Here is a 15151-nt window from a genome sequence, read left to right on the forward strand (position 1 = left end):
TTTGGTTCATCAGTCACAATTCAACTCATCTTGCGTGAACTGCATGGACTGGGCCACTGTGATATCGCCACTTTGGCCATTGATCCCAGTGGCTCTCACCATCGCCGTGAGCTCTGCACAGCAGCAGATGTTTGTTATTTCACTAGGGCCATACACTGTACTCAAGTTGACTTGTATAACAAACATTTTCTTAAGTACAAGGGAAAGTTTATAAGTATCAGTAAGGTATTGTTGACATACGCTTAGTCAATGCCTATCCTCTGAATATTTGTAAACAACCTTACAAACTGCATACCTTCTTTTATAATTGTTAACCTTTTTTTTTTTCTGATTATTTATAGGAAATTACTTCTCAAAAGATGCCATCTACTTTCACAAAAATTGCCAGCATGATTCCAAAAACATCGTTATGTTCGTAGCCCGAGTCCTGGTTGGAGATTTTATTGAAGGGAAAATGAGTTACACGAGCCCTCCTCCATTGTATGACAGCTGCGTGGATACAAGGTTTAATCCCTCGGTTTTTGTCATCTTTCAGAAAGATCAGATTTACCCAGAATACGTGATTGAATATACCGAAGCAGACAAAGCCTGCGTGATCAGTTAGAAAGGATGAACATAGCATCACAGAGGATGAATAACCGTTTCGTGCACCCATCGAACCAGATCGCCCCGGATATTATGCTATTTTATATTTTCTTGCCTGGCTATCAGATGCCTTAGATTGATGGTTCCCAAACTTTGCTGCACGTTTGGATCATCTAGAAACTTAAACGAATCCCGATGTTCAGAATGCACCCCATTCCAACTAGATCACACTGTTTCTGGGTGAGACTCAGGTGTGAAGATTCAAACGTGTCATAAAGTTTGAGAACCACTGTCTTAATGTAAAGACTGATTTCTAAAACTTCTGTGATTGCAGCAACCTCCCAACTACTCTTTTAGTTTACTGTATGGCATGGTTTTGTTTTTGTTAAATTGAAAAACAAATTAATTTGGGAAATCGGAGAGAAATCTGAAAATGCCCATTGAAATAAGGATATGAGACAGTACAGCCTTGGATAGAAGATTGTGAAAAGTTGGCGGAGGGTGTTTTGGAATATGTGGTAGGGGGCGGAATATTAAAGGTAATTTAAATGCTATTACAGACATAACTGCAGGACTGTGCCTTTGTGGTGACACTGATTTGAGGCACACATTTCATTATTTCTACGTTTATTTAGGGGACTCTATCCAGGTTGACTCTGGAATTCAATTTAAAGAGCTGACAGGTGTGGCTCAGAGAGAAGCAACCAGCTGGAGTTAATGGCCCATTTGGCCAATTTAAGTAATTATGGTAAGGTAGACATTTATATTCTAATCAATATGATTCCAGAGCAGACTTTTTTCAGGTTAGACCTTTATGAAATACCTCTATTTTGGGAGTACCGAGTTAGAATAAACAGAGTCACACAAGCATGATCGATAAATCTGAGTGCTACTGTAGTTGTTGGCTGTGACCGATGAGGCTCACCTAGGAATGAGAAACAGGGCCATCCTATGGGAGGACGGGCCCCCTAAGGAGGCAAGGTTTGTTTCCTGGTGAGCACAGAATCAGAACAAAGAGAACAGGGCCTCAAACAGGCCTTGCACCTGCAAGAGGCCTCTTTTTCTAAATATAAGAAATTGTATGGAATTGTAGTATAATCAATTTTTAAAGCAGTTGAGGTGTCTGGACCAAGAGTTCCTTCCTTATTCTGAATCACGGTTTTCTTTTCAATTTTCCTTTTTCAACATTCCATACCAATTGCCAAAATCTCCTGTTATAGTTCCTTCTAGCAGATCTGTTACAAAAATTAATTATCATTAGAGATTTTACGTTTTATATTTTCAATCAGTGCAAAAGCTTGCTACAACTCCTTGGTTTAAAGGGCTCCACCAGTAACAAATAAATATACAGAGCTTTTTTAGCGTAGGGTTATTTTCTGGGAGGCTTGCCACAAATAGTTACTCTCATTCACTTATTTTTTTTTCTCGATAGCTTCCGTTTTGGAGTTTTCCTTTCCTGATCTTGACCCTCACATTGCAGAGACGCAATTTATCCAACTCTTTCCGACTGCCTATTAGATATCTCTAAGTGGATATTTCACAGGCATTTCTACTTCAGCATTTCCAAAACGGAATTCTCGATCTGCATCCCCTAAGCGAGCCAGTTCCTTCCCAGTGTTCTTTATATAAGGATGTGGAATCTCCGTCCACACATCTGTCCAAGCAGCATTCCAGAAGCCATCCTTGACTCCTTCCTCTCCCTCCCCCTGTGCATGTTCCCAGATCTAGTTTTTCCTCTTAACTATCTCTGTTTCCCCTTCTAAGTTGTTCTTTACTTAGCAGACAGGATGGTCACATTTTTAAATTTTGTATTTAGTCATAATCTTTCAAAACACAAATATCATCATGCTTTAGAATGAAGTTCAAAATCATCATCGTAGCCCCACGTGACCACTCCCTTCCCTGCCTGCCTGCTATTATTTGTTTTCTTCCACACAAACCACTCTGGCTTTCTTTCAGTCCTTTCGTACCCTTAGCTCAGTGGTTCTCAACTAGCACTCCTGCCTTTTCTTTTTTTTTTTTTTAACCACAAATACTTTATAACATCCGCTTTATGATCTTCAAGCTGCCATTCAGTGGTTATATACTCTAGCTACACACAATTTTAGAAAAAAATAAAAAATTAGATAAAATTAATATTAACATAAGAGGGAAATAAAAGTTCTATAACTTGGACACGACTATACTAAAAGACCTAATTAAGTAGGCAGCTGTATATACCTACTTACAATGAGTGAATTTGAACTTAAAAGAAGGTAGGACATCAGAAGCTGCTTTGTACAGAGAAGTATGAGGAAATGAAACAGCAGGGATATGAGTGGACATTAGAATAAAAACTAGTGATACAGTAACTTATTTGCATATAATACTTATTTCTATAAGGACGAAATAGCCTTAACTGAAATAAAGATACTATGCAAGAAAATCTACAGGTTGTCGAAATGGAGAAAATGAGGAAATATATTTTGCAGACGAGCTGTAGGTCATACACGAATGTCTAGTGAGACATTCAAAATTCGTATAGGGTGCAGAATAATGCCTTGCTGTGAGGAACTGTCCAAAGTATTGCCAGACGTTCAGCATACTTGGCTCTCACATACTAAATGCCAGTAGCACCCTCCCCGCCCCCCAATCATGGTGACAGCCACAAACCCAATTAGCTCTAGTCATCTTTTTCAGAGCAGATGTTTTGTGACATCCTCTTTGCTGTCCTGAGATGATTCATAGATATTACAGTCTACTTACACACATGCATTTCTTAAAAAATCATCCTACTGCCCTATATTGTAATGAAGAAACAGAAGGAAAGAAATTTGTAGTAAAAATAAACTGAATTTCAATATGTAAATGCTCAGGCATGAATACGCTATACGACATCATGACATAAATATTTACTCCTACTTATAGTGGATAGGTGTGGATTTAAGAGTCGACAGAGGCTACTTCCTGTAAAAGAAGTACAGGGAAATGAAAAATAGGAATGAAGACCACTGTTAGGGTAAGTCATAACAGACCATATACCTTATCTGTATATGGTAAGGGGAAGAGCGAAATTACCTTACTTTACATAAGGACAATAGGACAAGACAAATTACAGGTTGTCTAAGAGGGAAAAAAACCATTATATTCTCTCAGTCAAGCTATAGGTCCTACATAGATGTCCAGCAGGACATTAGAAAGTCGTATAGGTACAGAATAATTCTTCGTTGTGTGGGGCTAACCCGTACACTGCAGGACCTCTGTTAGCCTTGGCTGCATCCACTCGGTGCCAGTCATAGTCTCCAATTATTATGAAACCAACAATCAACCAATTTCCAAAATGCCACAGTGAGAACCACTGACCAGTTAATATCTAGCATCTTGAGATTAGCTTGTTACCTCCATAAGGAGTCTTATAGGTCAGATTGGATGCTCGCCTCCCAAATTCCCGGTTTTTAAAATGTTTTGTGCCTTGCAGTGTTCATTTTTAGCATCTATCCAACTTGACGTTGTCTGCTTTCTGCGTTAGAATGTAAGCTCCTTGAAGGCCGAGGTAACCTGTCTTGTTCATTGTGCTACACCTGATACCTAGCTGAATGCTTGATATGCTGGTAACATTGGATAAATTTTGTTGAATAAAGTAAGCTCAGCTATTTATATTTTGGTAGTTGTATTTCTTGTTCTTCTTCAAGCTCAATTTGAGACTATCTAATAAAAAGAAATCAATATTAATTTTGCTTTGCTGCCTTTATTTGCTTTATTTCTAGGTATCTCTGAAAAGATAATCAACCTCAGGCACCAGTTTATTCAGTGGAGGACAGAGGATATGTTTTGTCCCTTCCAGCTTTATCATTCCAGGACTCAGTGACCAAGGAGTCTTGAGCACACTGCCCAGGGAAGGCAGGGTGGTGGGATGGAGAAGCCCACAGTAGGTTGGCACATCTTTTTTCTAGGGACATAGAGAAGGAGAGGCTGAAATCTGCTAACACTTTTCTTTCTCTGGTCCCTGGGGTGGGACCAGTGCCAGGCTAAGGCACAAAAGTTAAAACTGTAAATGATTATTAGAATTGTCCTATCAGTTACTCCTTTAAAAGTCCTTCTCTGCTCATTCTTTCTTAATCGCAAGGCTTTGGATGGAGAGAGAAAGGCGGAAAATCCCTGCATGGCAGCATAGATGTGATTAAAGCGAAGGCAAAATTGCCATTCGATTTGGATCTCAGTGTAAATAAAACTGCGTAGCCAATCCCATTGCTGTCAAAGCACCCACATTTAGATACATGAAAATGCCACCAAACTAAGCACAAGCAGATGTTTTGAGTTTTTCCAATTAGTTTTTTGTTCTATTTTTTGATTCACTTTGTCATAGCAAGTTCTCAAGTTTTCAGAAATGTTTAATGTTGCTATTCCCCAAGGTTCTATCCTCCCACCTCTGCTTTTCATTTTTGCTGAGTGATCTTATCAACTCTCACAGTTTCAATTACCTACTACTTCGATGTCACTCAAATCTGTATTCCCCTCCATCTTTCTTAAGCTCTTGACTTGTACGTATAATATAACTGTCTACTGAGCATCTTATTTTGGATTTTCCATTGCAAACAATACAATAAAAATCGAGATTACAATCCCTCAAATCCTGTTTCTCTTCCATGATTCCTTATTTTGCTTTTTAAGAAATCCATTCTTATTGCCATCGGGGGTCTTCCTAAAACGCCTGTCCTACAGTACTGCCAGGTACTGTTTTAAGTTTGAGGATACAGTGATGAACGAGACAAATGAGATTCCTGGTTTCCTGCCCTTGAATTCTACAAATGTATAAATAAATAAGAAGAAACATTATTACTGATAAAGTTCCATGCAGAGACTGGGGAGCTACTTCAGATTGGGAGGTCAGGAAAGGCCTTGCCGAAGAGAGGACGTTTAAACTCAGAGTCGAAAGACAAAAAGGAGACCTCTGGATCAGGAGAAAAGCATTCTAGGCAGGGGATCATGTCATTCCCTCTCTGAAATCCCTTAAGTGGCTTCCCAAAGTCTTCAGTACATAAGTCCAAACTTCTTAGCACAGCGGAGGTCTTCCAGCATCTGGCCAATTGCCTACCTCTCGCTTCTTCGCATGACATTAACTCTCTCCATCCTCACCACCACCCTGTAAGATAGCAACTAGGCTGGCCGAGTTCCGGGAGTGTGTCTTTTTCATCTTTGTACTGTCGCTGCTTAGCAGTTGGCTCAATAAATGTTCATGAAATGAGCATAATATTGAGTAAAAAGACTAGCTGCTTAATAAATGTACAGTCTAGACCTGTGCCGTCCAACAGAAATATAGAGTAAGCCACAAGTGTAACTCACAATTTTCTTATAGCTACATTAGAGTAGTAAAAGAAGCAGATGCAACTGTAATAACATTTTATTTAAATATTATCAATTTAACATGATTAACATGAAGTTATTAATGAGATATTTTGCATTCTTTTCATTCTAAATCTTCAAAATCCACTGTTTCACACACATCTCAACTTGGACCGGTCATATTTCGAGTGACCAACAGCCACTGCTAGTGACTACCTCCTTAGAGACCTTCCCCTACCATCTAAGGCCACCCAGGCCTGCATCTTCTACCATATGACCAAAAAAAAAAAAAAAAAAAAAAAAAAAAATCAGATGTTCTAACTTAAAATTACAGCGAGCAGGAGAGTGAGAGAAAGAGACAGAACAGTTAGCCTGTTGATAACTGTGGACCGGCTCTGACAAAAGACTCTCCAGGTGGCTACTTCCAGGCGACTAACTAGCCAGTCCCCTCAGAACCCCAGGACACTTGAGTTATTTGCACATGAACTTTTCCGTCTGCTGCCCACAGCCAATCACAGGAGGGGACACTTTTTCTTTGCAACTAGCCCCCCACCTCGCCTTCTCCCATCCCCTTTGTGTACAGCTAATGTAAATCCTTTCAGACTGGCTTACATCTTTCCCCTCCCTACTTGATGTATAAAAACGCTTGCAAAACTCCAGGACGATGGCCATGTCCGTTTTACCTAGCCATCCTGCTAGTGGGTTAGATTCCACGTCCCAAGACCGCTCTTCCTCTTCTTTTTCCTGTTTCTTTATGCTAGCAAAGGGCCTAATTAACCCTTTCTTTTAAAAAGGCTTACAGCCTGGAAGTTAACATTTTTTTTGTTCAATTCACTACCTAGTTCATGTTCTCCGCAGCCCTTCACAGCTCCTCAAAGTCTCTCATTTGCTGGCGTGTTGTGACTCCCCTACTGCATGAGCCCCTCAGGCCGGCGCCTGGCACGGAGTAAGCGCTGCCTCGGCCCCCGCCCGCCCTTCCCAGGCCGTCCGGGATCCCGGTTGGAAATCGTGGACGTGACTGGGAGGAGTCGGCCCGCCTCGGATTTCAGAGCTGCTGGCGCAGGGAGTCGGGCCGCGACCATGGCGGAGCCCACGGTGTGCTCCTTCCTCACCAAGGTGCTGTGCGCCCACGGCGGCCGCATGCTCCTGCAGGACCTGCGCGCCCACGTGGAGCTCTCGGAGGCCCGGCTCCGCGCCGTGCTGCGCCAGGCCGGGCCCGACCGCTTCCTGCTGCAGGAGGTGGGGGTGCAGGACGGCCTCTGGGGCGCCGAGGCCGAGGCGGCGGCGGGCGCGGGCGCGGGCGGCCCCTCGGCCTGGCGGGTGGTGGCCGTGTCCTCCGCGCGCCTCTGCGCCCGCTACCAGCGCGGCGAGTGCCAGGCCTGCGACCAGCTGCACCTCTGCCGCCGCCACATGCTGGGCAAGTGTCCGAACCGCGACTGCTGGTGAGGCGGCGGGGGCGTCGGGCGGCGGGGGCGCCGGGCGGCGGGGGGACCGGGCGGCCTCCCGGGGCTCAGGCTGCGGCGCCATCGCCGCGCGCGCGCGCCGCGGGCCTGACGCGTCCACTGGAAGCGGGGGACCCCCAAAGAGATGAAAACAGAGGGGGTCGTTCGCCAGGGGGCCGGCGCCCCCTCGGAGAGGGCGGAAGGGAAGCCTCGGGAGGGGGCGCCGCGGGGTGCTTCGGGGAGGCCTCCCCGCGCTCGCTGCCCGCTCCTGCGCAGAGTGAGGCGGAAGGTCGCCAAACTGCAGCCCCCGGCCTCCGGACCCTCCACGGGGGACAGACACGGCCGGGACAAATCGGGATCGGGACTTTGGGGTTCCTTTGGGGGGCATTCGCGGATCCTGTCACCATCCATGCACCGTTTACGCAGAGAATGCCTCTTCCCACGCAAAGATGCACAGCAGCCAGTCTGTGCCCTCCGGGTTTAGAAAGCCCGGCCCAGTCTGATTGATGGGGGACGATTTGGGAGAGGGCGTCTGAAGCTGCCTCCTGACCGCAGCCTTCCTGGGTTTACACAGGCTCCCCAAACGCGGGTGGGGACACACTTCCTTTTAAACGATGGTGGACTGTGGGGGGCGCGCAGCTATTAGGTGTGGAGAAGCCAAGTGCAGTCACCTCCAGACCAGGTGGGCACGCTCTGACAAGGCAGGGGACTGCGGGAGGGGGGTACCCTTGATTTTAAATTATCTTCATTTAAAATGAAAACGACCCTGGGAGGGGAGTCGCTTCAACTCAGCTTTCTTATTATCAGAGCTTATGAGGCTGTAGTATCTAATGAGTGAGTTCATGGCAAATTGTTTAAGTTCACAGGCAAGTTCAAAGCCGCCCTAGGCAAGGGCTTTGACAGACTGGCCCCTTCTTCGTCTGAGCCTCTGATGTAGGACTTTGTGTTCCAGGTCTACCTGTACCCTTTCCCACGATATCCACACACCTGTCAACATGCAAGTCCTGAAAAACCAAGGGCTTTTTGGCCTCAATGAGGCCCAGCTTCGGATTCTGCTCTTACAGAATGACCCCTGCCTTTTACCAGAGGTAAGTCACCAAGACGTCACCCTCACATTGTCTGCCTGGTGAAAGAAATCACCAAGAGGAGAACATCAAGTCTGCTTACATGGGACAGCCCGAGGTGTATTGGGGCTGGGGTGGGGAAGAGAGTTATGGTACGGTGCTGACCTTTTCTGGAAATCTCTGCTTTTACTGGACTTTGTTTGATACTCAGGGAGAGATGGACCTGTGTGGGATAGAAATAATAATAATGACTACTGTTTTTCTGAGTGCTAACTGCATACTTAGCAATTTATATACATTAGCTTATTAATAACCTGCCGCCGTTTTACAGGTGAGGAAACTGAGTCAGATTAAAAACTTGCCCAAGGTCACATAGTAAATGGCATATTTGAATTTAGGTCTGACTGTGAAGCCTGTGTTTTGTAAATTGCCTCTTTATGCTTTTGCCTATTTTTCTGGTGAGGCATTTGTCTTTTCTTGTTCATTTATAAGATGTCTTTAATGATACAGATTCCTTTTTTGGTCACATTTGTTACAAGTATTCCCCCCCCATTTACTTTTTTGGGGGCTTTAGATATTAAATTTAATTGCTACTATAATGGCAAAATTAGTATGTTTGTATCTGTTTAGCTAGACACAAAGAATTTTTAAAAATAAAATAGTTGGAATTCCAAAAGAATATTTTACGAGAGGCCACCAGTTAAAAGTAGTCTGCTAATCTGGCACAATGATTCTATCACAGACACCCCCAAGCGTAGTTCATGGGTAGCTCATGACTGTGGTCCCATCCAAACTCCAAGGTATTGCAGATTCTAGAAGAGGAGGAAGTCATACAGCTGGAGGTACGAGCTGGAGCCTCTGGGTACAGACTCGTCAAGGCAGAGTTTGTACCCAGAAGGCAGTACTGAAGTCGGCCTTAGGAGCCAAGATACTTCTCCTTGGCATCCATCTCCTTTCTCATTTTTTCAAGTTTTGAAGCCAGGTTTGGTATGTCATGAGCCAGATACGTTCCAACCATGTTGCCAGGAGGTGCACAGTGTCTAGTCATCTTTTTGTGTGTGTGAGATGAAGATCAGTTAGTGGTGTCCGGATTGACAGCCTGACTCATCATTATGAAGTTCCCCATCAGGCGGTTCTTGCTGCCTGGGGCAAACCCAGTTTACATTAGTCGTCCCAATGTAATTATTAATAGTGCTCCCTAAAAAATGCCCTTGTCAGAATGAAGAATTATCTGTTCACACTACCTGTCTAGGCGGGATCCCTGGAGGCAGAGCCTGATGTGAGGACGTAGGTACATGTGATTTCTTGGAGGGCTCCTTGCGAAAACTCCGTAAGGTATCAGAGACGGAAGCAGGTTACAAGGAAGGAAAAGCTACGAGCAGGGCAAAGTCTAGCCTTGACTTCATTCGTGGTGGGGCTCTCGAGCAGAAGTTATACTGAAGAATTGGTCTAGCCTGAGGCAAGGGGTCAGCCTTTAGTACCTGCATGGGATTCACTCATTGGCTGCAGCCTTTGGGAGAGGAGGACAGGTCCACTGATGGCCAAAGTCAGGGGCAACTGTGTGTTAGTGACAGCTGAGGTAGATCTGGGTGGGGGTACTGTAACACTACCCATCCGCCCAATGATTTTAAAAGCCGCTGGTGACCAGAAGTTGCCATTTAGAGAAGCTGTCAGTTTATTGGCTGAAAAGATACAGTGAAAACCGGTGTTTTCAGCGTTGCCTCATTTCTCCACAGGTCTGCTTACTCTACAACAAAGGCGAAGCGCTGTATGGTTATTGCAACCTCAAGGACAAGTGCAACAAGTTTCACGTGTGCAAGTCCTTTGTCAGGGGAGAGTGCAGGCTTCAGAGATGCAAACGGTCCCATCAGCTCATTCACGAGACATCCCTGAAGCTGCTGCAGGACCAAGGACTGAATATCCCCAGTGTCGTTAATTTTCAGATAATCTCTGCCTACAGGCACACGAAGCTGCACAAGATGCTTGAAAATAAAGGTGAGACTATCAGGGATAGACAAAGCACTATCAACATGGCAGTTTTGACCTGAAAGTGAGTCAAAGGAGAAAACACTTTTGAGTGTGTTAAGTGCTTTGTCCTTGGGGAAACTTAGGACAGTCAAACATTTTATGATACAGAACTGTGATTCTAACCAAAGGATGGGGGAATGGAGTTTATTTTCAACACTGCCAGCTGACAGCACATGCCCAGGTGTTTGAAAAGCCCAAGAGAAGCTCCTTGGTAATTTGGGGGTCAGGAAGTAGGTAGACCAATCTTAACAGCTTCATTAGGAAAAACCAGTGAGGGTAAGGATAATATAGGGATGGCTTTCTTTTATTAAATTGAATTAAAGTTTTTTTTCTTTTTTAATTGTTAGGAAATTACAGAAAAATTTGAATAGGAGACAGCAGAAATAAAAATTACATATGATTCTACTCTAATCCATAGTAATTGTTACCATTGAATTGCAGGCCCTTCAGTTTTGTTACCATAGAAATACCTGTCCAGTTGTCATCAAAGTATGTGTTAGTTTAGTATCTTAAATTTTCTCTTTATACAACATCATAACTATCTTCCCATATCGCTGCATAGTCTGTCACTTTTTAAGGTCTGTAAAGGGTGGTTTGGTATTCTTTTCATTATAGTGCATCTAAGTTACTTATTCTACTAGATTTGCCTGTAGCCGAAAATCAGTTTCGGTGAGTGGCGGGTTCAGAAAACCAAATCACCACCGTCGGGGTCTCTAAGCTTTTACTATGCAATTTTCTTATGTTGGGATGGGAGTGGGCAACTTCGTGAGCGGGTAGTACGAGAGTAGAAAGGTCTCTGCGTGTACCAGTGTCACAGACTATCTAGGGAACCCCAAATGGTGGCAGGGCCTGCCCCTCTCTATGGGGCCTGTCATTATCTTCGTCTGGTCTTGTTTAATGGGTCTCTCTTAACCATGAAATAGTTTCTTTCTGCTTGCTGAGTGTGTGTGTATTTAATATATTTTAAATCCGGAAGACACGGACTCTCGAAATTCAGCGTGTTGGGAGTTTCGTCTTGAGAGCTGATTACCTGGACCGATGCTCCCAACAAAAAATGAAGTTGAGAGTGATAAAAGGAGTCTTAGGAAACCTCATCTTTTTCTTCTTTTTAGATAATTCAGCTGCTTCTGCTGAGCATTCACAGGGCCTCGAGAAACAAGGGGGACGCGTAGCTGGGGCTGCAGAAGCTTGTCCTCTGGCTTCTGTCCCAGCCCAGTCGGCCAAGAAGCCATGCGCAGGTAAACCATAAAGGATGCCGGTGAAGTCAGAAGCTCGTCCAGTTGGAAGGTCTGAAAACAAAGCTTCTGTTGAGCTTCGATTCTTAACCATTTATTCATTTAATTGTTTCTCAAGAATGGCCATAATAATACCTACCTCACAGGGTGTCGTGAGATTAAAGAAGACAGAAAAGGAGATATGAGAGGATAAAATTGGGCATGGGTGGTTGGGAAGGAGTTTGCACGTTGAGCAGAGAAAGGGTAACACCTGGGGGCAGACAGGTCAGTGCAGGGCAAATCCTGCGGATGGCAGCTTCTGCCTGCAGCCCCTGCGCGCTGGCCCCAGGCTGATGGGCCAGAGAGCCTCAAGAGGCAGGTTTCTGGGGACTTGCTCTGTGACACAGCCACGTGTTTTTCTGTACGCTCACATACACGTTTTACACTATGGTATTCACAGAGTACGTAGACTTTATATTCTTTTTTTCTTTTTTCACCTAATGTTCCATAAGCATCTTTCCGTATTTGTTCACGTTTATCACACGTACTCATTATTATGCACAGATACACTAATATATCATAGTTTACTTAACTGTTTCCCTTATTCTGGGACATGTTCATTCTTTCTAACCCATTTTTGAATGTAACTTTTCTTAAAATCCACACAATATCGAATTTTTAAAGTTAGTCTTTTGCTTAGCTTATAGTTGCTAAATGATGCTGTGTTCTGATTTGCATTTCCTTAAATTTATGTGCAAGTGAATATTTTTCTGTGTGTCTGCTTTCCTATGTCTTTATTTTGTGCATTTTGTACATGCCCTTGAGTTACTGGCCCATGTCATTACTTCCTCTGTGCTGATGTGGGATGGCTTTTCATTAGGCTCCTTAATTTTTATATAAAAGGATGTCAACCATACTGTGCTCATACAGTATCCAACTCCCGGGGATCCATCCTCAGCCAACAATAAAATTTTAGGGTGCTAACCAGACATTTCTACCTCACTCTGTTTACTCTCCATCTCTTACCAAACTTTTACTAAAGCCCAGTTGCTGTGGTTTGAAGGATGCGTAGCTCATCCATTCCTCGAAGTTGTATTCATTCTTTTATGGATCAGGATGGACCATCAGAGATGTCTATACCTTGCCCATTTCATACTGGCTTTCCTCTTTCTCCTTTTTTTCTTCCCCCACCCACCCCCTGTTTTACTTAGAGGTTTGGGTCTTTGTTTTCATCAAAGAGTACCACCGAGAAGCAGCTTTTATGAAACCCTTTTCTGTGTTTGCTGTAATAATATCCCCAAATGTCAGTGTGTAAAGGGTTTTTAAAAAATATTTAACTGTCTTGCAATAATATAACATTTGAGAAATAAGGAAGGATAAGGTAGTGAGTTTTTCATAAAGCTAAATTTCTTTAAAAATTTTTTTTCATGAAATGCTATCTTTTCTGTTGAGGAAGATGTGCAAAGAACGTCCTTTGCAAAGGGAGAACTTGCTGTGTTTTTGCCTAATGGACAATAAAAGTCATGAACTTATGTTAATATTTTCACCTTGGTTGTCATCAACAGTATTTCTGAAAGCCCTTAACATCCTGCATATTTTGTTTCTTTTTTCCTGCTTCTGATTTCTCTTGGTGCTAATTTTTTTTAAAAAAAATATTGTTTCATTTATTATTATTATTATTTACATTTTGTCCTTTTACTATGTATATTTTTGTTGTAAGCCATCTTAAGTCCTTAATGGAAACAGAAAAATTTATAAAGTAATGTATTAATATGTATCCGTTACATTACCAGACTTGGTAGCCTTTTATATTATTGTGTTCTTTTTATATACCTTATAGTTATGCTTTTATATATGAAGTTATTGATCCTCTGTAGTCTTTGTTTCAATATTTAATTCAGTTCTATATTACTGTATTTTAATCTTAGTTCTGCTGGTATTCATTCTGTAAAAATATTTTATGTAATCATGCCTGTCTCTCTTATTTTTGTCTGATGATCATCTGTTAGAGAGTATCACGTTAGACTTTGAGATAGGTTTTCTTTGGCAATTTATTGGAGCTTGTGAGATGAAGCTACGCATCTCTATGCTCCACAAAGTCAACCTAAACTGAATGATGAACATTTTTCTAGACTTTTTCTTCCTTTTGTTTATTTTGGAATGTCACCACCTAATGACTTAAGCCCAAAACCTGCAAATTGTCTTATACTCTTCTTTCTCCTTGTTCCCCATGTCAAATCGGTTACCTAGTGTTGGAGATTTTTTCCGAAAAATCTCTCAAATAGTTATCCTTCTCTGCCCATTTTTTCCCATTCCCTACATCCTGCCTTATTTCAAACCCTCATCTCCTCTTGCATTTATTCCATAGATGCAGAACTTGGTGGTTTTCATGCCTTATGAGTGTTTTTGTGGGAGATGCCAGGTGACTCTCCTTTAATGATAGTAGCTCCATTTTAATTTTTAATATAAATAGGGTTTTGTGGATTTCATTGATCGCTTCACCTACCTTCTCTCCCTCTGCCTTCCATCTTGCTGTCTAATTGATCTTTTGAAATCCAGACCTAATCATTTGCTTTTTGCTGCCATAACCTTCATTGGCCCCATCATGTAGGGTGAGAGTCATAAACTCAGATGGCCACAGAGACCAGAAAGGTGAGTCAATGGATGAAGTGAGCTGGACGTAACAGGAACACGAGAAAAGAAGAGGTGCTGTGGTAAATTTTCCCCTCTAAAAGGGCCAACTGCCTCTTGTTTCCATGTGGGAATGTGGGCCCAGTTTGTCATGTTGTTCAATTGGACAAAAGGAGCCAGAAATCCAGATTTTTCTGAGAAATTTTCTAATTTTTAAATATCAACTTTTAATCGTGTGTACTGACCTACTTGCAAATTTTGGAACGTGCCATTTTATCTTGTGACTCTGTGTTTGTAAACGATGCTCCTTCTAACTGTCACTCTTTCTTCCTTCCATCTGCCTCAAAACCTGGCAAAATTAGATTCTTTAAAATGCCGATTTAACCTTTCCCAAGAGTGTTTCCCAAGACCCCAAGAGCATTCTCAAAGTTCTAGCATAGCACTTATTACATTACATTGTGATGCTTTGTGTTTGCATTTCCTAGCTTTGAGCAAATACATTATTTATTCTTCTTGGTAATTCTAACACTTGATAATTTTTTTTTTTTTGGCCATGTAGCAAGTTAAACTCTGCATTTGAATGCGTTGAATCAGTATCGTATTGGTCTTCATTGTTCTTTTTTCTTCCTACATATATATTTTTTTATATTCAAAATAATCTTTTTTCCCCTAAGGAATGTGTAATATAAGATAAAAATCTTTTCGATGCTTTAATTTGAATTCCTTAGATCTAAAATGAACATTTTAAGAGACTTATGTTCGTGGGACTAATTCTTCCCATCAAGTAATTAACTCTTTTCATTATTGATATGTTTCTTGATTTCTTTATAATTATAACTTGTTTTTGTTTTTGTCTAGGTCTTAT

At 42.4% G+C, this 15151-nt stretch overlaps 2 protein-coding genes across 4 annotated transcripts in view; both read left to right on the plus strand.

Moving 5' to 3' along the window:
* ZC3HAV1 (zinc finger CCCH-type containing, antiviral 1) overlaps positions 1–4296 on the plus strand; it is a 56678-nt gene extending 52382 nt beyond the window's left edge. For 2 of the 3 annotated variants that reach the window (XM_039861078.1, XM_039861077.1), the window contains exon 13: positions 342–4296. In XM_039861078.1, the coding sequence (XP_039717012.1) occupies positions 342–604 (263 nt within the window). In that variant the 3' untranslated portion in view covers positions 605–4296. The remainder of the gene's footprint in view (positions 1–341) is intronic. The other variant, XM_039861079.1, reaches the window with a different exon arrangement.
* Positions 4297–6880: 2584 nt separating this feature from the next.
* On the plus strand, positions 6881–14876 carry ZC3HAV1L (ZC3HAV1 like). Its single transcript, XM_039861081.1, has 4 exons — positions 6881–7349; positions 8302–8437; positions 10150–10408; positions 11554–14876. Exons 1-4 carry the CDS (start codon positions 6988–6990, stop codon positions 11688–11690), a joined length of 894 nt encoding a protein of 297 aa, XP_039717015.1. The 5' UTR covers positions 6881–6987; the 3' UTR covers positions 11691–14876.
* The last annotated feature ends 275 nt before the right edge of the window (positions 14877–15151 follow it).

Source organism: Pteropus medius, unplaced genomic scaffold, assembly GCF_902729225.1.
Source record: "Pteropus medius unplaced genomic scaffold, Ma_sr-lr_union100, whole genome shotgun sequence".
NCBI classification, from domain to species: Eukaryota; Metazoa; Chordata; class Mammalia; order Chiroptera; family Pteropodidae; genus Pteropus; species Pteropus medius.